The 24,386-nt window shown below is 37.8% G+C and overlaps 1 protein-coding gene across 1 annotated transcript in view; it reads right to left on the reverse strand.

Annotated features, from left to right (window-relative positions):
* The window catches only part of GTDC1 (glycosyltransferase like domain containing 1), a 150,785-nt gene that overhangs the window by 11,743 nt on the left and 114,656 nt on the right, over positions 1 to 24,386 (reverse strand). Inside the window, exons 7-8 of the mRNA XM_072418120.1 lie at positions 19,732 to 19,876; positions 2,098 to 2,168 (exon numbers count right to left, since the gene is read on the reverse strand). Coding sequence (XP_072274221.1) covers positions 2,098 to 2,168; positions 19,732 to 19,876 — 216 coding nt within the window. The remainder of the gene's footprint in view (positions 1 to 2,097; positions 2,169 to 19,731; positions 19,877 to 24,386) is intronic.

Raw genomic sequence — 24,386 nt, forward strand, 5'->3', positions numbered from 1 at the left:
CTGAGTTCCCATCCCTAAAGTCTGCCCTGCATACTTCTCCAAGGTCAGTGACTTGCCAGATAAGGTCAGGGTGGGGTTGACAGACCTGTGCTTTTAAAAGCAAGAGAGCAATGCCAGTCTCCAAAATTCAGGTTCACTTGGGGATGGTCGTGTTTACATAAAAGGTAACTACACAGTCTATTTATTTTTTTATACCTCAACTAAATATCAAAGTCATGGGGGCATTCAAGGCAACCAATCAAAAAGGAATATTGTTCTAAATGATTTCCCAAAACATAAAAAAAAAATTCCCAGCATGTGGCTTTATTTAGGGCCTGTGTCCACCCCCTAGGATACACAATATAACAAAACTAATTCAGAGAACAAATACAGATGAAATACAAACTTTTTTTATTGGTTCAGATCATGACTAGGTAGGTAGAATTGGTTACATATAAAATAAACAAATTCTTGTGTGTATGACAGATGAGGAGGCTAAAATAATATTGAGTATATTTTTGTACTAAATTGTATTTTCTAACAACTATTTGTGATATTTGTGATTATGTGATGAGGTCCTCCTAGAGCTCTTCTTTAACCCTTCCACATCTCAAAGGCTGGAGAGCATATACTTTCATCAGTGAAGCTGATCCAGCAAATCTGGAATGGATCTGGTCCAGGATTAAAACATTTGCTAACTAATAGAAAATTACGTTTAGGAAATCCATTCCAGGTTTGCTGAATCGCCCAGTTTCACTGATGAAAGTGTATTCTCTCCAGCCTTAAAGAGCTTTAGGAAATCAGGCCCAATGGATTCATGGCTTTGGCACTCAGCAACTAAAATGTACTTGCACAATACAAGACAGCTAGTATGTAAACAAGTTAGACCTCGTTGTCATCCAAAACTGGATATCTGAGAAAAAACATTTAAAGGTTTGTACAACATTTTATCAAATGACCCTCATATTTCAGTGTTTATGGTATGGTATATATTTCAATGCAGAAAACATTTATTTATATATTTCAAGGACTGACAGAACTGAGTAGATGTAAAGATCTGTAGGTACATATACAATATGTGGGGGAAAATGTGCAAATAATGCCCATCCTTAAGGGGCAATTTACATGTTTTAGATCTAATATGAGCTAGTGCATTGAACAATCTATTCACATACGTGAGTAATAATGCTTTGGAGTACTGGTGTGTTGATTGACATGTATATGTGTATTTGGATGTCAAATAAAGTCCAAATAAAGGACAATTTACTATGTGGTAAGATGTGTTAAAACCAACCTATGGAGTTCCCATTACAAATGCATGCATTTGGACTGTACTGCTCAACGTGAGCCCTATGCAATGGCAAACTGAAATTCATTGTTTCAAAAGGCATGGTTAATACCAAGGAGCTTCATGGGTGTGCACTGGGTGAAAATGGAACATCCTACATTTAAACAGAATTCACTACTCTGTGATGCTTCACAAAGCATCAGTGCACTGCAGCATGTGCTAAGTACAGAAAAATAAACAATTTTGGCTCTTGCTGTGAAAAAAAGACACAAACATACAAATACACAGCACAACACAATATGCATGTGATTATATTGTCTTTAGATAGAGTCAAGGTGTGTTACATGCAATGCAAGGGGTGTGGATTCAGCTAACAAATAGACAAATATAAAGCAAAAAAATGTTTTTATGAAGTTTTATAAATCATGAACAAGGCGTAAGAGGTCTGTACAATCTGAATTACATATACATATCATATAAATATTTGCCTATGTATGTGTACTTATAAACATGAATAAAATCTATGTAGCCATCTGCAGTTGTGTGCATATTCCCAATAAGGTCCTTGCCAGCCTCCTTCGCTCAATTACAGAACTCAAGTCCCACCCGAGACTAATGCAAAAGAGATATTTTAAATATTTTGCTATTGTGAGAAACAGATGGTAAGTATAAACTCAGCCTAATGCATTATATCACGTATATATATTTTTTTACATTAACATGTCGCATATGCCAAATAAACAAATGCTCTTGCATAACTTCAGTTTCCATGCTTTTAAACACTGCTCTGGGATTAGTGCTGAGCTGCGATGGAAAAGAGGAGTCCCTACCTGGAAAAATCTCGGGGTATACCAAAGACTTTGGGCACAGGGGGTAACAGCCGCAGTGAACAGCTTCTAACCTAAAAAAAAAAATAAAAAAAAATAAGTTATTTTATATCAGTTTAAAATAAACAACTGAACACAAACAGCAGAATACATTTTAGACATACATGATTAGGATCTGATTTAGGAGCCTGGGTGGTCCAGGACCTGCCCAATCCTGTATTTTGACTATTTAGGAGCAGCAGAATACTGTTGAGGTCCTCCCCATGTTATGATCTAACATATATTTAGGTTTATCTTATATTTAGGTTTATCTTAACAGTGCTGTTCATATTAACATTGTACTGAATGTCTTAAAGCACTACCCCACCCCCTCTCAATCTGATTGTCAAGCGGGTAATGAGAGAATAGGCAGATAATGATCGTCTCAAAGCAGATCCCAGTTATTATGGTATTTCTATGTAAAAATATAATAAATGCATATATTGCTATTTCATTATTAAATAATTGGATTAAATAGTGTGTTTTGGATAACTTTAGTAATGCATTGCCAGTAAAGACCATCATGGTTAAAGCCACATGTCAAAATTACATAAATATAGTTGATTAACAATTTATTATATCCAAGCATCTGTAACTTAAAGGAGAAAGTCTACCTAGTAAAGAGGCCCTCTGATTCTGGCATCCATAGTCTACAGCTTACTGCCCCACTCGCTAAATCCATTATGGTTGCTAGAATCTTTATTTATCCAACATCTTGTATATAGGCCTTTACAAAGGAAGGCCAAGATTTACCTGGTACCAAAAGCCCTCTGTAGTTCCCAGACACAGCACAACAAAGAATAATGGAACAAGAGGTAGAAGACCTGTCAAGAAGCATTGTAAAATGCCTGCTGAAACAAGACTACAGACCTGTCTATGAATACTGTGAAAAGTTAGCTAAATCTGACAGCAATATAACACTAAACTCATGGTGAGTTGTCTAATTTTTGAATTGTCTAATGTTGAATAAATATTGTTCCTATGTAAGGGATCATTAACATCTTCCAGTCTATAACATGTAACTTGGCTACCAATGCACCAAAATGCTACTAAAGTGATTCTGTATGCCATGCGTTGCAGTACCCTGTGGCAGGCATTGCAGTACATTGATTCTGCAATGCATGCATGCATACAGCTTTGCTGTGTGTTACCACAATGCATAGGTATTATTAGGCCCTAAAAGTTTACAGACTGGTTTTTGTGGCTCTGCAAGAGACAATCAAACTTTTAATTGGTGCATGTTCCTCCTTTTTCCAGTTCTAATGACTTTTCAGTTTTACATTTTTTTTGTCATAAAATATTACTAAAGTGTTGGCATAAACAAAATAAACCCAAATGGCTGTTTACTTGCTGAAAGCTGTCCAGGGTTGACACATGCAAAACCAAGCTATTGTGTAACAGCAAATATGCCCAGGTCACAAAGCTATCACACCAGTATAATAATCCATATTATAAAATAAAACGCCAGCCAATAAGATTTAAAAATTATGGTCATGTCGCTTAGCTAAATCCTTCTGTTAAAGCTTTGTGAATTCACCCTTCCAAGCTCATTACTGGAGCATATATATATATATTTATATATAATAATAATAATAATAAATATATATATATATTTTTTTTTTTATATATATATATTTTTTTATTTTATTTATTTCCTATGCATGCATGTTAGGCCTTAAAATTATTAATAACCATCCAAAACCTTAAATATTTTGGAAAGTTGGGAGCTTAAGGAACAAAAAGGAATTTTGAAATTACTATGTGATTTTTAAAAAAACTTTTTTAAAACCTGTACAGTTTAACCTTTCTGTAAGTTTTTTTTGCTCTCTTAATTCCTACTGGCAAGATTCACAGCATGATTTTTTTTCTGATGACTACTGCCATTAAGAAGGAATATGAGGGGAGATCAAATATGTCAACAAAGCAAGACGCAACACAAGATACGTCATTGAATATGTCTCATAAACATGATAGGGGTTTAATTCTATTTTCTGTATACTCTACTGTATTTAGGGAAAATGTCTGGCCTAAAAATGTAAAAACTTTGGGATCAGGCAGGGTTTTATTGCAAAATGAGCCGGGTACAAAATGTCCCTTCTTCAATAAGCATTCTTACCTGCCTAATTGCCCTGTGGAGCTGTCAAAATTGTAAGCTACACATAGACACTAAATAAACTCCTGTGTGCCATCCTGGCCCAGCCAATCAAGATGGAAGATAGAGAAAAAAAAAGAATAGGACGGAGGTGCCCCGTGACAGAACAGGGACAGGTGAGTATCACATGGCTTAGGTCCGCTTTAAGGTAGACAATAAAACACTTACAATAAAACACTAGGTCAACTTATGTTGCTGTACCCACCAGAACTTGGGAAAATAATCCTAAAAAGTCTTTCCTTCTGCTGCAATAATTTAGATTTAGACGTCATCTCTTGAATCCTGGGTAAGTTAAGGATTCTATGTAGCTCAGGAAAAGTACAGCGAAGTAGCATCCACCTAATGGGATCTTGAGTTATTGACAAGCAATTTAAGTATATATGTGTTACAGTGTTACTGAATTTATGACCCATGCAGAAAATCAGGGTTCACTTCTTTTTTTTGGCGAAAGTTCTTTTGCGGCAGTAGGAAAAATAAAAATGACTTTCGGCAGGGAAATCATAGTAGAGAATTTATAAAAAAATGCTACACAGGTCAGGCCTTTTCCAAATATTGGGGCGAGCGAGAAAGCTTATAAAAAAAAACTAACCAAATTCTGCTAAAAAAACAAAAAAGAAAACATACCAAAGTACATAAACACATAAAAATGCCCATAAAAATTAAAAACAATTATAAACTGAAAATAAAGTAGTAAAAAGTAAACAAAGTAAAATCTTCTTCTATTGCTACCTACCACTTAAATCCAAATACAGTTTTTTCCAAAATATTATCCAAATGCTGAATGGGTTATGTCTGAGATTTATATATATATATATATATATATATATATATATATATATATATATATATAACAGAACACGTAGCATATGTTTGCTCGCTGAATAAATCAAATCACAGAGAGAGATGCCGTGGGTTTTTATTTTTTTTTTTTGGTCCTTTAAATGCTGCTCAACACATTTTTTAATCGTCAAATAAACACAAGAAACAAAACACGAAAGTACAGACAGATTTTTCCCTTGATCGTTCTGCAGAAATTAAGAATGTTCATTTGCAACGTATGGCCGAACGCTACCAACACAGATCCTCAACTGCTGCAATGCGCATAATTCTCAGCAATGCTGTTCACAGCTATTTAAATATAGTTTGTGACTGGCGTCTTATTTTTTTTTTTTTTTTGTGGAAAAGCTGATGCCAGAATGCTGAGTAAATTAGGCTTTTTTTTTCGTTGGTTTTGTTTGTGCACTTTTGTTTTTATGATGCATTAAGGTGCAAAAAAAAAAAAAGTATTTCTTTTTCTATGTAATCATAAAACTGGCATGAAGGCAAGATAGATACAGTTACCCCTAAAATATAAGCGAGGCATACCCCACAAGCTTTGTCTCACTACATAATGACAACAAACTGACATGTACGAAACATGTAAAAATATACTTTTATTTTTGTTGGCTAGTAATAACGTAAAAAGAAACTCAAAACAGGTCTTTAACTGTGTTTATGTAAAACGGTTTTGAAAAGCAGCCAAATGGGTTGACCATGGAAGGAACTGGGCTTTCTAAATGTTTTTTTCCCTCTCTCCCTTCTCCAAAAGTATTTGAGGTCACGCTGACTTTTTTTTTTTGCAATTTGTGCTTATTTTCAATGACACAGTGTATATACATTTAGTGGTTGTGGCTTTTGTATTTTATTTAACTGTCAAGTGTCAAATTAGACAAGGTAAACAAGTACATCTTTCCATGATAAGTTATAGAATGTTTATTATTGTTGAGTAAAATTACATTTTGCCCCATGGTTAAAGGGTAAACCTTTGTGGTTTAGTATTAACTTGTCAAAAGTGAACATGCACAGAAGAACAGGTCAGAGGAATTAAACGTACCGCTACTTGTAGAAAAATGGAAAAACCCAATCACCTGAATAAGACTATCAATTGTTTCAGTTTTTGATGGTTTATTACTGGCAGAAAAAAAATAGGGCATGTCTTGTTTCCTGCTAGTTTCCCCTACTGTTGCTACTTCCACGTCTCCACAAACTTTGCATATGTGACACACAAAAAGAAGTAAATTATTTCCAGTTATATTATAAAGCACACAATCAGTGTGTCTTTTCTGCAACTACACCTCGTGGAAAAAGAAAATTTTATTAAAAATGTATGTCTGTTCAAAAAAATTATATATATTTTATGATTATAATTATTATTATTAATAGGAATAAACAGTATTTATATAGCGCCAATGCAGTGCTGTACATAAATAGAGGTTGCAAATGACGGACAGATACAGACAGTGACAAAGGAGGAGGGGACGACCCTGCCCAGAAGAGCTTACAATCTAAGAGGTGGGGGAAGTGGAACACAATAGAAGGGGGGGAAGTGAAGTGGTAGCTAGTTAGTAAGGGTATTAAAAGATAGATGAAGACAGGTATGCAAGTTTGCTAAGATGAATTTTGAGTGCTTTTTTAAATGAGCAGATAGTAGGAGCAAACTGAATAGGATGAGGAAGACCATTTCAGAGAGTAGGGCAGCTCTACAAAAATCTTGGAGCTGTTCGCATGATGAGGTTATGAGTGAGGAAGTCATTAGTAGGTCATTGGAGGAGCGAAGAGAGGGGCTAGGGGGTGTTTTTCTAACAGGGCAGAAAGGTAAGTAGAAAAAAAATTATCATGCCAAATATCTAGAGATCTCATGAGTTCCTGTGCAATTTATCTGGGCTGTAAAACAGTCTGTACTGCACATATTACCTCTGTGAGATAACCCCTCAGGATAGGATATCCCCTATATGATGTAGATGTGGAGTGAGGGAGTGTACCTCCAATGTAGTTACTTTGTCCTGTCTCTTCGTTCCGGCACTGCGCTATGTGTGCATGGCTGTTCATATACAATTATGAAATTTTAGTACCAGGTAAAGTAAGATATTTTATTGAAGGAACATACAGAGTATATTCAACCATTCATGCTTGCTCATGCCCAACACTTACCAAAATAGCTAATTAATCCGACTCCCTTACTTTACCCCTTGTACAATCTGACTTAGATTAGCCCTACAGACAAGTATGACCAGCTTACAACCAATTAATTGTTGAGCGATCTGTGCCTAAAAAGGAACTCCAGACAGGTCTAGCCCTGTATAGTAGGGTTCCAATGTCTGTTTAGTCCTAAAGGTATAGGCTATATACAATTACCCTATTTTTATCACCCCCATGATAGACGACTAAGCTGTCCAGCAATGCACTAGAAGACATTGAGGGCCCCTCTGTATTCTGGGACTGGAGCGTGAGTGGTAAAAATCTAAAAAGGTATTTGTGTCCAATACTCCGCCCTAGATCTAAACACTGTAGCCCTAGGAATGGAGTTGGAGGGTGTTACCAAAAGGATATTTTTCATACGCAGACCAGAGCTCAGGCTTGCCCTTGCCACTAAACTTCCTGGCTGCCTTCTTGTTCCATTGGCTTTAATACCCCCCTCAATGACTGACTCAGTTCTTGCATTGTTAGTTGTATCATTGTTTTGGGTTAGTGACCCTGAAGGCACAGTATTATTATTATTATTATTAAACAGGATTTATATAGCGCCAACATATTACGCAGCGCTGTACATTAAATAGGGATTGCAAATGACAGACTAATACAGACAGTGATACAGGAGGAGAGGACCCTGCCCCGAAGAGCTTACAATCTAGTAGGTGGGGGAATTTCACACACAAAGGATGTGAGATATGTAGTGTGGGAAGTAGTGATGGTTTCAAATGACAGAAGAAGCCGGGTAGGCAAGTTTGAAAAAATGGGTTTTGAGTGCTCTTTTAAATGAGCAGAAAGTAGGAGCAAGCCGAATAGGACGAGGAAGACCATTCCAGAGAGTTGGTGCAGCTCTAGAAAAGTCTTGTATTCGTGCGTGTGATGAGGTTATGAGTGAGGAAGTCATTAGTAGGTCATTGGAGGAGCGGAGAGAGCGGCAAGGGGAGTATTTTTTAACCATGTCAGAGATGTAAGTGGGACAATAACTGTGTAGGGATTTGAAGGCAAAGCACAGGAGCTTAAATTTGATTCTAAGGTGAAAAGGAAGCCAATGGAGAGAACTACAAAGAGATGCAGTGGAGGAGGAGCGGAGGGAAGGATGGATGAGTCTGGCTGCAGCATTCATAATAGATTGTAGAGGGGAGAGTCGGGTTAGTGGAATACCAGCGAGAAGGATGTTACAGTAGTCCAGACGAGAAATGATAAGAGCGTGTACAAGGAGTTTGGTGGTCTCAGGGGACAGGTAGGGGCGGATTTTGGAGATGTTGCGTAGGTGAAAGTGACAGGACCTGGAAATGTTCTGAATATGGGGGGTGAATGAGAGGGCCGAGTCAAAGGTGACACCAAGACAACGTGCCTGAGGGGAGGGCCGAATAACAGTGTTGTTAACAGTTAGATATATGTCAGGGGGGGATTTGGAATTTGAGGGGGGGGATGATGATGAGTTCTGTTTTATCCAGGTTGAGTTTCAGGAATCGGTCAGACATCCATGATGAGATGGCCGACAGGCAGCATGAGACCTTATCCAGGACTGAGGGAGACAGGTCAGGGGTGGACAGATAAATTTGGGTGTCATCAGCATACAGATGGTACTGTATGCCAAAGGAGGATATGAGACTACCGAGAGAGGAGGTGTACAGAGAAAAGAGGACCCTTGGGGGACACCAACAGGGAGGAGAGTGGGTGAGGAGGAGTTACCATTGAAAGAAACTTGAAAGGAGCGGTCAGACAGATAGGAAGCAAACCAAGAGAGAGCAGTGTCACAGAGCGCATGGAGCGCATGATTTGTATTAGAAGGGGATGATCAACAGTGTCAAAAGCAGAGGAAAGATCAAGGAGAAGGAGCAGGGAAAAGTTGCCTTGAGACTTAGCTCTGATGAGGTCATTGGCCACTTTAGTAAGGGCTGTTTCAGTGGAGTGGGCAGCTCTAAAACCAGACTGGAGGGGGTCAAGGAGAGAGTTGGTGTTCAGGTAATGGGTGAGTCTTTTGTAGACAAGGCGTTCAAGGAGTTTGGAGATATATGGGAGAAGGGAGATAGGGCGGTAGTTGGAGGGTAGGGAGGGGTCCAGTGAGGGTTTCTTTAGGATAGGGAGAATTATGGCATGTTTAAAAGCTGAGGGGTATTTACCAGTAGAAAGGGAGAGATTAAATAGGTCGGTTAGGGCAGGGGCCAGGGTGGAGGAATGGGCACGGAGTAGATCAGAAGGGATTGGGTCCAGTGGACATGTAGTGGACGGAGATGATGAGAGGAGAGTTAAGACTTAGTCAATGAATAAGCATTTTCATTAAAAAAGAAAGATTAGCAAAGACAACCAATGTATTTCCCAGAACACGTTTTCTTCAAGGTTAAAATCCAGGCTGATATAAAATGTTTTAATAGGAAGAAAACATAAAGTGACAGCGCATCACTGTGTTACTATTGTCCAGTCACAGGCTGGGACTGGCCTGAAACAAACTGGCCCTAGTGGTAGCATGTTGAATATTGCTGACCATCATACTGAATATTCACTTTCAGGGCTGAAGGTGAATATTGCATCAAATGCTGTTTTGTTTTTTATCTTTTAGTGAGCTGTTCATTATTATATAGTAATTTTTGGCTGGAGATTTGCCTTAACACTGCCCATGATCTGTCAGAAACACTGTATAACATGTTTCACAATGTGGAGGACCAAGCCTTATTTTACATTATTTATTACTTAAATAACATTATTTGTTTTCCTTGTGTCCCTTGTTTTCCAAACCTACCTACCTATGTTCTATTTATCTTAAAGCATAAGTGCTGGACAAACTCCAGGAGACGGAACTCTGAAATGCTACTGCTGGCGCCTAATTCATTACTATTTATTCCCTGTACTGTAATTGCGTGTAATCAGAAAGAATATATAACGCACTATGCTTAATCACACTGCTTCTGCAATCTATTGACATTTGGAAAGTGCAACTGCAACTTACCCAGCATACCTTCAATTATTAGGTGCGCTTCTGATCTGTAAATAGCAATGACTTGTTACTGTATATATGTCAGGAATAACATGGCACATCGGAACCAGTGAAGGTGCTGTCTGTGAAGCTGTACTGTGGCACAAAATATCCCAATGACGAAACTCAGGGTTAATTCCACGAGTGGGAGGGTTAGTAAAAATATGGGAAGGAATAATATTCATGATCCTGCAGACCCTGAAGTAGAGGGATCAGATTCCAATCTAGACTTTTAAAGTATGTAACCCTTAGCAATGAAATGTTCCCTATTTCGTCAGTAAATATAGAATTGAAAGAATTTTATTATACCTGTATTAATAATACTATTTTCTTGTATTTGTACAGCACCAGCATTTTACACAGCGCTTTACAAAGTCCATAGTCCTGTCAGTAATTGTCCTTCAAGGGGGCCCACAATCTAATGTCCCTACCGTTCTAATAAGCCATTAATACAGGTTAAAACAGGTAAACTAACGCTTAGGGGAAGTCAAAAGATATAACAGCATGCTTTTTGGATGTGGGAAGAAAACCTAATCAAACACTGGCCATTATTTATTAAAGGTCTCCAAGGCTGGAGAGGATACACTTTCATCAGTGAAACTAGGTGATCCAGCAAACCTGGAATGGATTTCCTAAAAGTCATTAGCTATTTATTTAGCAAATTTTTTTCATCCTGTACCAGATCCATTCCAGGTTTGCTGGATCACCTAGCTTCACTGATAAAAGTATATCCTCTCCAGCCTTGGAGAGCTTTAATAAATCAGGGCCACTGAGACATTATACAATCTCTTTTCTAAGATTCGGACCTGGGACCCTAGTGCTGAAAAGATTAGAGTGCTAGCCACTGAGCCAAAATGCTTCCCATTAAGCCAGCCACAGAACCAACCATGCTGCCCAAAGTGTAAAAAAACATGCAAAATACAGAGCTGTCCTATGTCCTGCTTCTGGATTATGTCACACCCTGTACAATCCATCTCTGTGAACTACAGAACCCTGCATGTTATAGAAAGATTTTTCTGTAGTCCTATTTTCTGCCCTAGGGTGAGAGTGTTGCTCCTCTACAGAGAGAGTATCATTAAGAAAACATTCTCACTCTGGGATAGGAAATGTGTTAATAGTTGAATCACCAGGTGAAAACGAAGAGAAAAATACCTGAAAAGATAAAAATTCTTCCACCACTCTCACCCTAAAAGTCATCATTACCAGTTCAAGTTCCTTGCTGATCTCCATTCTGTGGCTTATAAGAAACTGCATAGTCTGCAAGTGTAAACTTTCCAAGCTAAGTTCCCACTTCTCATGGGCAAATTCTGTTTTCTATTGAGAGTTCATCTTTCATTGGGATACAAAAACGACAAAGTATTTTTCTAGGAATTAACCTGATTTTCTCTGCACATGTGTGAAAAAGCTTCCTGATGAAATTTATAGCTGCAGGCACTGTGGATTGATTCATTCCCACAAATACTAACAAAAACTGTGAAACCAGGTATCAGTGAAACAGTTTAAAGTTTCTGATGTTAGTTTATATTGGATAGCTAGCAGGCTGCTATTGAAAATAAGTGGAAATAGGAGAAATATGGACAGAGCTAGAAAAACTGTTGAAGTTTAGTAATTAACGAGCTGTAAAACTGAGCACACCATGCCAACCATAGGCTGGCACAGCCCTCTGCCACACAAAGCTCCTCAACAGCGGGTCAAACATTTCACAGCCACTCTAACGAATCAGTAACCAGCGGGTTAACCACTAAATAAAGTATACTTCATCTGTGCAGTAAATGGTCCACAAATGACCTTCTTCATAGCAATTAACAAATCATCTGCTAAATCTATGAATCTTAATATTCAGATCTATTCTGTCCACTTCATACAATTTATCTGAAAATACTTATTGGACTTTTGATTCTAAATATAATTAGCTGATAATTTTGCCTGGATGAATTACTTTTCTGGAGAGCCTACGCAGCCTCCGAGTCACATTATCTTGCAATAATGAATGCAATAGGTGATTTTTTTTTTAATATATATTTTTACTGTAATGAGGATGAGACAGCGTTGTGACACCTGAATCTGGTAATAACAGTAGGCTGCTAATTATCGACAGGATTTTTTTAATGTGCTCACAAGGAGTAGAAAAAAAAAACCTCATTATTAAAAGAATTAAAAAAAAAAAAGTTAAAATTATAAGTGACACCAGTGGAGAGTAAATAAAACGGAGTGATTAAAACATCCCTGCTTTAAGGGTGTTTTTAATTAAATGCAAATGCTAATGTTGTCATACTTAGCAGATGGGATTACAATTAGTTATTGTAACTGGTATTTCGTATTACGTCTTTTGCGGCTCATAGTCAAGATCTGTATATTAAAAAAAAAAAAAAGAAAAAAAGGTGATACATTCCTGAAGACATTTAAAGTAGCAATGAACCTTAACCACAATGTAGATGAACTAAGGTTGTGTTTACACTTGAGAACTTTTATGCACTTTACAGCACCTAAAGAGCATATTAAAGGACCACAAAACTTTAAAGAAAAAACCTTACAATAGTCAATAGATACATTATGTGAAACAGCTACATTCACAACCATAAAAGGAATCTAAAACAATTACAAGAGGTTCCCCGTTATGCTCCTTCAATGTAAAGCCTACTGTTGGACACTGTTGAAGCCTGGTCATTTTCAACTTTTACAGAACAATTAGCTGGATGCTTAAATAAACAGTTCCACACTATACCACCTGGATCAGTGCACCCAAGAACTTCTTAAGTGGTTGTTGGAGGGTTGCACCACCTAATGGTTCTCTACAACTTTCCAAGATGATTCCAAGAGGTCCATCACCATGTTGGACTTTTATTAGCTATTGTGAAAAAATCAACAGGAGTAGTTTGAACACCCAAAAGTACAACAGCAGAACCAAAACTTATGGTGACTGTTGACTCCCAGTCAACAGAGTTTGAAAGAGATATGAGAAGCCGATGGATTGCTCAGCCTACCATAGCATAGCTGTAACCATTACTGAGTGAACATATCTGTTGTGATAAACTTTTGAAACTCCACATTAATCTTGCACATTTTTATAGGCTCCTCTACCGTGTTGATATTGCTATTTTATTTCACTGCACAATAAACTTCTCACAATGTGCATTATAGTCTAAAACAAATTAGGAGGATAGAGGATTTAGGTGTATTTTTATTTTTTATTTTTTTGGATTTAGGTTTATTTAATCATGGAGATTCTGCACATATGGGTCATTCTCTATTCACAGTCATTCTCCAGGCTGAAACTCAAACATCAAGGCATTAAATATTTATTAAACTCCCCTCAAGAGCCAACACCCCACTCTTAATGCAGAATTAAACCCACTACGATTAAGATTCACCATTTTTCTGATGACCACTGTTATTAAAGTAGAACTAAACCTGTGATACTCACCTATCTCCGATCTGTCCCAAGGCTCTGCCATCTTCATTCTTCTTTATTTCTTCCTGGAATGTGCAACCATCTTGATTGGCTGGGATGTCATAAAGCCTGCACAAGTGTGTGGGAGTTTATTTCTAGCAAAAATGACAACCAAAGCTGAGCAGTGCATGTGCAGCTTAGTATTCGAGGAGCTGTCTGGAAGATAGGAGGGAATATTGTAGAAAGGACATCACCTGTTTCTTTCTGCAATAATGACCTGCCTAATTGTGCATTTTTAAAAGTTGAACTTTAGTTCTGCTTAAAGTACTGAGGCAGGGTGCTGGGATATTTTTTTTAGGAATCATGTAGCCTGTTCCTGTCTGACCCCATCAGCAATGATCTGGCTGCATTGCATAAAGAAGCAAAGAGATCCATTGATACTGACACTGCCTAATAAGCAATAGCATGCTCGCAAAGGAGGCCTACACCTTTCCACAATAATAGTGTAGAGACAAAAACAAACTTCAGTTTTTGCCAAGTTACAGTCTACCCCTTAACTATTATGCCCCACTTATGCATCTCAGAGTGACCTATTTAAAGACTGGGTGAAATTGAACAGTGTAAAAAAAATGAGACAACAAAAATTGCCACAGCAGGCATCAATATGAATTAATCTGCTTACTGACATTCATCAAAGAAATCAAGGTTTTTTTCAGGTTAGATAAACAGTACTGGCAGTATTTTTGCTTCTCCTTCTGCCATTCCATGAACATGACTGCTAGGCCAAGCCATGCCAGAGAATTGGTGTACTGGCAGTATTTTTGCTTCTCCATCTGCCATTCCATGAACATGACTGCAAGGCCAAGCCATGCCAGAGAATTGGTGTACTCAATGTTAGTAAACTTGTGCCAGCAAACGGTTGTGTTTAAGAAGTTATTAGGGAACACACACAGGTTACTCATATAACTAAGTTGTAAGAAGGGCATCATTATTTGATTTTAGATGTCTGAGCGTAATCAATAAGGATATTCCAATGACACCATCCAATGTGTCTGCCCCCCCCTGTAACAAAACTTATAAAAGCGTCACTATGCAGTACATGAATATTTTCCTACTGATAAAGAATGACACCACTGTGTGTGTAACAGGGAATCTCAGATCTTACATCCCAGGTTTTGGCGACAGTAATTTCATGAGGGCCTTTTATTCAGGAACCTGGGAAAGCTGGTGATTACAAAGGAAGAACATGTCTCTAAACAGTGCTGGAGTAACTTCTCCCAAGTTTTCAGTTATTTATCATTCCCATATTAAGATACCAGGAGAAAGCCCAGTGATGTAATTGTCACCCTAATTAAATTACTTTTTTTCTTGATTACCTGTGGTTCCATGGGAGCCTACAGAACAAGGAGATTTTTTATTTTTATGAAAGCTCTGAGATTTCGTGAGACTTGGAGCTGTCCATCAAGTAACATTTTTATAGAATGTTTTTTCCTGGCAGCTACAGAAAAGGTTATATGAGGATATGAAAGAAGAATAAGAAGAACAGCTGGGCCAACACAGAAAGTAGTTAGAGCAGTGTTTCTCAAGTAGGGTTCCGCAGAATCCCAACGTTTCTCCAGAGATTGCTAGGGGTTTCCTGTGCAATTTCTGCCTCTCAGGTCAGTTTAGGTGACACTAATATTGTTTTGTTTGGCTATCTGTAAGGGTGACATTTTTCCAATTGACCAGTGTAAGAAGCATTCTTTCATTGACCACCACACTAATGTACTGTGAGCTGTGTAAATAGTAACTATAGAAGGGGTTCCCTGAAGACCTGAAAGTTATTTCCAGGGTTCCCCTTATGTTAAAAAGGTGGAGAAAGGCTGAGTTAGACACTCCTAGAAGAGTAGAGGTCCATGGTCTGCAAGGAGGGAGGGGAAAGTGTAGATATTTTTTTATACTGCAAATGAAAAAAAAATTAAAGGAAAAAATATTAGAAATCAGATTTACAATACTTTTTGTGTATTGACAGAGATTGTTTCCCCTCTCATGCACACCCCCAGATCAAATTTCCCTAAGCACAAAAAATAAAACAAAACTTTTAAAGTTAGGCAAGTATCTGGCAAAAAGTTGGGATGTGCTGGAAAAAAGGACAGTGAGTGGCCATCCACTATGGTGATGTTCTCAGCTAAAACCCAGGATGCAGCAGGAACGGCAGATAAAGAAAAAAAAAACTAATTGCACACTTTCTCCTACTTTATTTGTGTAAAATTTTCCATCTGCTACATCTAAAGATGTCTAAACTGTTCGTATCAAACCTGCGCTCTGCTGCCAGCTGTGCCCATTAAGGATTTCAAAACGCTGGGTAAATGAGCCATCGTAAAATGTAGTAGTGTAGGTCCATCTGCCCACAACTGGTAGGAGACCCAGTACCTGGTCTCTGTTACAGTACGACTTGCACAAATAAACTGATTTTTTTTCTCATTTTGAAATGAAACCTAAAATCTGTACACATTATTTTTTTATTTGTATTGATTATGTATAATTGTTATGTGTAAGGGTGACCAATTTCAGGTTTAAGAATAACTGAAAACAACGATACAGGGCAGCATGCAGTACACACAAATTCATGGGCTTCAATGCACATTTTCCTCTATTTAAGTACAATCAGAAAATGGTTCGTTACAGAAAGTTACACATCATATCATTGCCGCTCTTTGCACTGTACGGATTAGGCCTGAAAATATCAAATTGCGTTACATTATTCTGTTTACTTTCCTAAATCATGATTAGTCTACAATGGGTATAGATAAAATATGAGGCTGGAAAATTCACAAATGCAAAAACTGGTGTTCCAAGAACAAAAGCAAATTTTACTGGGAACTTACCCTATATAAAGTTATGCAATGCTATACATACAATGATGGATGAGGAGACGCTCTGGTGATCAGTACCGTGCTCACTGCCACCACCTGACAAATGTGCAGAGGCTGGTTCTTTAGGAAGAGTGATCAAGTGGCTGCTAGTCACTGGGAGTAACTCAAAATTATGCAATCCTGAACCCGGTCTGAACCTGACCTTAATCTGTATTGAAACCCAAAAATCTCAGAATGATAAATGGGAACCAATCAATATGACTCCAGATCATGTGATTACCAAGTGCACTAGAGGTTTTTCTATAGATGCCTCTCTTTCTCTCAATGTGCACAGAAAGAAAAAATTATATCACATTATTCTAACATAAAGTATATTAAGGGGCAACAAGTAAGCAAAAGTCTAGCCCTTTTCTGTTCTGGAGGGATGTGTAACCCCTAATGACTTCAAAAAGGAGTTGCCCACTTTACAAGGAGACAATGTAGGCACTGCAGAGAGGACACTTTTACTCTACAAACCAGAGGACATAAGATCCAGTCTGCTAAGTGATGGGAGTTAAGGGTTTATTTTAGTTTCTTTTTTTCTTTTTGAAAAGTATTATTTTTTCTTGTATTTATATAGTCCCAACATATTACACATAACTCTACAAAGTCCAAATCACTCACTGTTCCTCAGAGGGGACTCACAATCCAATGTCCCTACAATAGTATTATATAGTTAACATTTTAAAGGGAAGGCCAAAAAGTTTTTAACCAAACTCCAAACATGTAGCGTCCTGGCTAAGGTTCAAACCTGGGACTCTTGCGCTTCAAACACAGGAGTGCTAGCCACTGCTTTTTAAAATTACATGAAGACCCGTGAGATTAGAGGTGTTCTCAGACTTGTAAAAACAGTATGTGCCTACCATCATTGTGACATTTGTGTGTAATAATGTCTCTACCTGCCCGCTACACATTTGATCATGATCTATTGGAGCTTTTTTTACAGTATGTGCATAAGCTCGAGTGATATTACTACTGTAGATAAAGCTAAATTTTCAATATAAACCAACATTCACACTATTCAGTCCAGGATCTTATGTATATTAAACAATTGCTCTATAGTTTATAAAAAGTTACAAAACAGACAGGTCATAACTTTTATTGTTCATTCATATTCTCCAGTGTTTGTTATTAACATGGATTCCACAAATGTTTCACTCTGGAGTTACAGCTGGTAATGATTTGCGAACATGTTCACAAAGAAGTAATAATTCATATATTAATATATGTTTAAGCCACAGTCGCCACCATTGGCAGCCAATAATCACGGCTGGATCCATTTACCTCAAAGCTGTCAACTAAACAAAAATAGGATAAATACATGTATTGAAAAATAAACATTAAAAGACGTGCATAGCTGGAGACAAATTCTAAGCAAGGTCAATGACAAGAATTCAGAGAAACCTAAAAATAGAGATCAAAGAGATATATACCACATACAGTGTTTACTGTGTTTACAATAAGGGTATAAAGTACAGAGTACTTCTGCTCCATTCACTGAGAAATGCTTTCTTTACTGTTGAGAGAAAATTGTAATCATCAATGCTCTTTATGCTATTAGAACCAATATAAATTTTTGTAACACCCTCATCCCACCTGTCTCTGAACAAAACAAATGAAAAGTACAGGAAAAGTAATCCAAAAAATAAAAATGCATTGGCTTATATGGCCAACTTTGGGAAGAAATAAAGTTCAGATTGAGAAGCTGTTGTCACAGACAAATTCCAACATCTTTTAGAAAACAGTTCCAGGATATTGGAGACTTTTCAGTGTTTATAACAATAGCAAGATATATTAGGAGAAAAAGGCCTAAGCTTATATTGTAGAGGATAAAGCTGTTAAAACAAGAGTTTAGGAAACGTGCAGCATGCATATAAGTTGATGACATGTGCCTAACCGGAACAAAGAGAAGTAAACAGTGATAGATTAGTAATTAAACAAAATATTGTAGGCCAGATTATTGATTTTTAAATTAATTAAATTAATTAATTAAATCAATTAATTAATTAAATTAAATTAATGCAGCAATCATTTAGGACCATGGTGGCAAAACGTTTTCTCCCAAGGCCTTAAAGGATCAGTATTTTTATTTTCATTTAGAGTAGAGTGAGTAATGGTTTATTCCTATGTATTTTATTTATACTACCTATGCACCATTGGGATATTTCCCTTCACTTCCTACATCTCCCTTGGCTTTATATAAACTTTATTTTTCATTAAAGTTATCCTGTGTATTACAGGCACTATCTGAGTGCTTTTTCTCCTCTTTCCAAAAAAGCCTCTTCACTTCTGATGCCATGTCCTGCCCTACTACCATCTGCCAGTCTGCTGAAGGTGCTTTTTTGATTATACAGGTTGCAGAAATGTGTACTTTGAGCTGGAGAAGAGTGTGAGACATTCGGATAGTAACAGTAAGGCTTCCAATAAAATCTGACTGACAATCAGACTGAAATCAGAGTTAAAGAAGCCATACATTGGTCAATAGATGCATGACCAGTGTAGACCAGTAGTATCTTCATAGTAATTTTATCACTAGTAGGTGGCTATGTCTTGGGCAGAGAAGGTAGTTGTGGGGGGAGCAGGTGTGGGGTTTAGAAGGGAGTCAGTTGTTGAGAAGAGTCTGTGGGTTGGATATCCCAAATGGTACTGATCATTTAGCTGGTTTTCACTGTGAAACAATTGAACAGAAATAGCGATATGCAGTCAGGAGGGCTCTCCCCAACAGCTGCCAGCAAAAGGGGGTGCTCTTCTTAAAAAGCATTCAGAATGCTTTAGTTTTAGAAGATATGTTTTTACCGAATCCAGGTACAGTCTATTAAAGTTATGAGTGTATGGCCAGCCTAAGATAAAGTAGGCAAAAGTTCAATAAGGGAAAAATATAAAGATTTCAAATGTAATCCTAAACAATTATAATATTTTGAATTTTGTACATAACCCTGGCTATGACTGGTTTTCTTTAGGGAGGCATCCGCTGCAATCTGTGGGATGTAGAGAATGCCAATTTGACTTTGATGGCAATTCCACAGCCAGTGACACAACACTTTTCCCTCTGAATCAGCATGACTGTTACATCAATCACCATGGCTCTGTTCTTAGAAACTATTTTCACAATGGAAAGCATTAGTAAGTTCTTACTACACAACTACAGATGAAAAAGAAGAAAAGAAAAACTTACATTGCCACGCCAAAGAATTCATGCTTAGCTGTTGAAATGACAACATCGGCCTCACAGAGAACTTGGAAGTAGTCATCCTTGCTGGGTAGAAAACCCCAGTGTAAAACTGCCGACCCCAAGAACATTCTGGCTTCAGAAAAGGTCTCTGCAAAAGAAGGTAAAATTATAATCTTTATCTGAGAAAATATTTGAAAAGAAGAAGATTAAAGTTTCCCAAATATATATTTACTCTGAATTGGTTCCCTGGGTTTTCAATCCCTCACTTTCCATGCCAGATTTTTTATCACTGTATTGAGTAGTGAGACGCTTTAGACCACCCTTTCTCAACTTTTTTGAACATTGGGGCCTGTACATGGCTGTCCAGTTTTAAAAATGTCATCATATTCAGATAGCCTAAAAAAAATTATCAATCTAGCCTCCCTCTGCATGCTCTTTTTCTCTACTCTTTTCAACAGACGCCTGGAACATAAAGTGATGCGATTCTATTTATCTTGGAGATTGTGGTTACTAAATTCTCCATAGAGCTCCCCAGCTCCTGCTTAAGTGCTATTTGAGAATTTTAACAACTTCTTTCTCTCTTGGACTGTCTCTACCTCTAATCCTTTAAACTCCATAACTACATTGAGACCTGGTGGAATCAAATGTGAGAGTGGCAACATCTATCCTGCCTGTATACCTACCACTGACACACTCGGGACAGGAACTCCTGATAGCTTGTGCTGGTGCCACTGCCTCCCAGACTGTCCGGAATCCTGAGGTTTCTTCCTATACCCCTGCAACTCCATGTATGGAACTTACTACTCAACCTTCTCAGCATACTTGTTGTGCCACTGAGCAAGAAGTGTCCAATATTTTGAGAAAAAAATGTCCTCAGGTGAAACTGCTCTGCAACAGATTGCCTCTAATACCAACAGAATTGGTGAGATGGAACAGCGTATTAATGATTTATGGGAACAGGCTATAGAACGTCAGACAACTATTGTTTCTCAACAACTTGCCTCCCTGTCTGACAGGTGTGAACACCTGGAGAACAAATACCGCCGAGCCACCCTTAGTCTGATTGGCATTCCAGAATCTTAGAAACCTATTGACCTGGCTCGCTTTATTACAGTGGACACTTCTCAGGCCCTGAATATGGATCCCTCTCGTCCACGTGCCATGGAACGAGTCCACTGCTTGACACCAGACCAACGTACTCAAAGATCTAGACCTTGTGCGGTCATTGCCACATATATTTCACATAGAAGATAAGGAGCTTATCCTCTCAGCTTTCCGCCGCTTTGGATCCCTTGTGGTTCAGGGTCACAAGATCTTGATCTTCCAGGATTACTCGGTAGCCATAGCACAGCAACGCAGAGCTTTTTCACCAGCCTGTAAATTCCTACTTTATCCAGCAAAACTTAGGGTTTCCATTAATGGGGCATCAATGTTTTTGATGACCCCTCTCTGGCTTTACCTCGTCTTCAGGAAATTATTGCACCTGACTTGGCTACCTGAATATATATTTTTTTGTGATTTTTTTGGGATTATATCCCACTTGCTGAATAATGGTTCCTATCATCATCTCTGATTCTGAAAACATATGATTGGTAACTATGTAATTGTTATGCTGCTGTTGTTTTTTGTCGCTAACCTAAATATATATATTTATTTTCACTTTTAGTCCCTTTTTTATCCTTTTTTATTGGAATTTCCAACTAATATGTTGGATATTTCTTACACTTTTTACACAATATTTACCCTCCAATGGTAAACTTTGTTCCTTCCCTCACATATGCCCAGTGAAATACTTGAGCTTTTGTAGCTCTTTTTTTAATATGCATTTGGAGATTACCAAAGTTATGTATTTTACACTTTTTATATTTCCATGCCCAATGGTAAATCAGATCACCTTTTCTTCCTATCTCCAACACGTCACCGTGTTTATGGGGAAAATACACTTTTCTCCACTCAAGAGTGGGGAAAAAAATATATTATGGTTCACAAGTCCAACTAATCACTTTTGTCTTTGTAACATGGCGAATATATGGTTGTGTTTTTCACTCAGGTATTATTTTGTTACCTCATTTAGCATTGTGTTACATAATGTATTGCATGCAGTGTGTGTATTGCAAGGAATCACTTTTGGTAACACTGAAGTTAAACTGACAGCTTTTGCTGATGATCTTCTTTTTATTTCAAATCTGACCTCTTCTTTGCCCTCTATAATGAACCTTTTTTCTTGTTTTGGCCCTTTACCGGGATATTTATACTTTGACAAATCAGTGGCCCTAAATATATACCCTAAACATAAACTAATTTGGCATAAGCAGTTTCCGTTCTATTGGGCTAAGATGAATTTTAGGTACCTAGGGGTCCAGATTCCTAAAAACCCTGCTTTTCTGATGACCTCGGTTTTTCACCAGCCTTGACCGCTATGCAAGTTTCCTTTAAATCATGGTCACCCCTTCCCCTTTCCTTTATGGGCCATGTGGCCCTGATTAAAATGGTGACATCTCCTAAACATTTAGTTTTGCTGCGGGCTCTTCCAATTTTTCCTACACATAAACAAATCCAGTATATGAATGGGTAATTTCAGCAGTTCATTTGGGGTTGCAGGTATCCTAAAATACGCCGTGCTCTATTACACCAGTCTTGTCAAATGGGGGTCTTAATCTGCCCTACATTGCGTTGTATAATGAGGCATCTCTGTTACGTATTCTTAAGGATTGGCTTCACGGTATCTCTTTTTACACTTTCTATTGATTTTGCTTTATGCTCCCCTCTACGCCCCATTGTTTTGTTGCATTTCCATAGGGCGTTAATACCTGATTACACTGAACTAAACCCACTGTTGCTTTCACAATGGCAACCTTTGCATACCCTCCGTAGTACGACATTGCTTAATGCCCATACCTCCCTTTGTCTTCCCTTGATTGGAAACCCTGATTTTACCCCCGCATCCACATCTTCGGTGTTCTGAGAATGGGCCCCAGGGGGCATATTTTCAGTAGGATCTTTTTTAAACCTTAAAACACGTAAACCTTACTCCCTTAGTGAACTGCAATTGGAATTCCCTAGATGTAACTTATTCGCTCTTTTTCAATCACATGTTTATAGTTCTATGGTTGCTCGGGCTCTCTCGGCCACAGACTGGCATAATCCCTTAGGTACCATGCTCCTTTGAGTCCTATCCCCTACTAAAGCGACATCTAAATGTTATAAATTTCTTACAGAAACTATTGATTATGATACTCTAACTACAGGTCTAGTGGGTTGACGGCAACATTTCCCAGATTTGGATTCATTGGCTTTGTTACAAATGCTGCAAGACCCCTGGAAGGCTGTGCCCTCGGTTCAATACTATAAAATGTTTTTTAAATTATTTCATAGAGCATATATCTTCCCATCCCAAGCGTACCACATGGGTTTAACAAAGTCAAATAGTTGTCCTAAATGTAGTGCACCCCAAGCTGACCTTTTTTCCAATTTTTGGGATTGCCCTATATATTATATATAATATGTAATGTATATTGCTGTTATTTTTTTAAAAAAACTGTGGCACGCCAAAAACTCTATAGACTATGGAAAAAGAAACAGGACCCCAGCAAGAAGAAGGTATATTCAGGTATTTGAACTCATTGCACAATAATAAAAATAGAAGTACTTGGTATAGTACAAAACCTGCAATAAGCAAAACCAGACAAAATGTACAGAAATGTCCCTTAAAGTATATGTCCTATTAACATTAACATACCACATTCTAAAGCATGTTCCCATATTTTATGCATACCAATAGGCTAAAAAAAAATAAAACCGCCTGTCTAATATAGTGTAGGCCACCCTTGTGCCACCAAAACAGCTCTTGTAGAAGCACATACTCCACAAGACCTCTGAAGGTGTCTTGTAGTGAGTAGCATCAAGGCATTAGCAGCAGATCCTTTAAGTGGTACTGCTTCCACCAAACCTTTTTTCAATAGGGCATTCTGGTGCCATTTCTTCCCCAGGTAATCAACACACGTGTGACAAATTATCTACATGAACTAAATGGAACTGTAAAATTAGGCCAGGCTACCTTCTTCTGTTCCAGGGCCCAGTTCTGGTGATCATGTGTCCATTGTAGGAACTTTTTGTTAGGGACATCTTGAACACTTTGACTGGTCTGCAGGTTCAGACCTACACATGTAGCAAGGTGCAATACATTGGGCCTGATTTAATTAAGCTCTTCAAGATTGGAGAAAATAGACTGGGAGGACCCACAAATCTGAAATAGATCTTGTCCAGGATTTAAAATATTTGTCAACTAATAGCATATGATTTTTAAGAAACCTGTTTTTAAATTCCAGGTTTGCAGGATCACCCCAGTTCCACCATGATCATCTATCTTCCCCAATCCTGAAGAGCTTTATTAAATCTCTTGTCCAATTTTGTGGAGCTCTAGTGAATTCTAACCTCAGGTGCATGTTGTTAGCTCACAGAAGTGATACTAAAGGTGTGTCCACCTGCTAATGTAGCCCATCTGCTTCAAGGTTTGATATGTTGTGTGTTCAGAGATACATAAATATACATTTTTTTAAGATGGTGGGAATTAAAGAAAAATTGTGTTGGATATGACTCACTGGGCTTACACAAGTCTATGACTCTCCATGTAAAAGTGCTGATTAGCTCAATAATGT

Source organism: Pyxicephalus adspersus, chromosome 7 (genome assembly GCF_032062135.1).
Source record: "Pyxicephalus adspersus chromosome 7, UCB_Pads_2.0, whole genome shotgun sequence".
Classification (NCBI taxonomy): domain Eukaryota; kingdom Metazoa; phylum Chordata; class Amphibia; order Anura; family Pyxicephalidae; genus Pyxicephalus; species Pyxicephalus adspersus.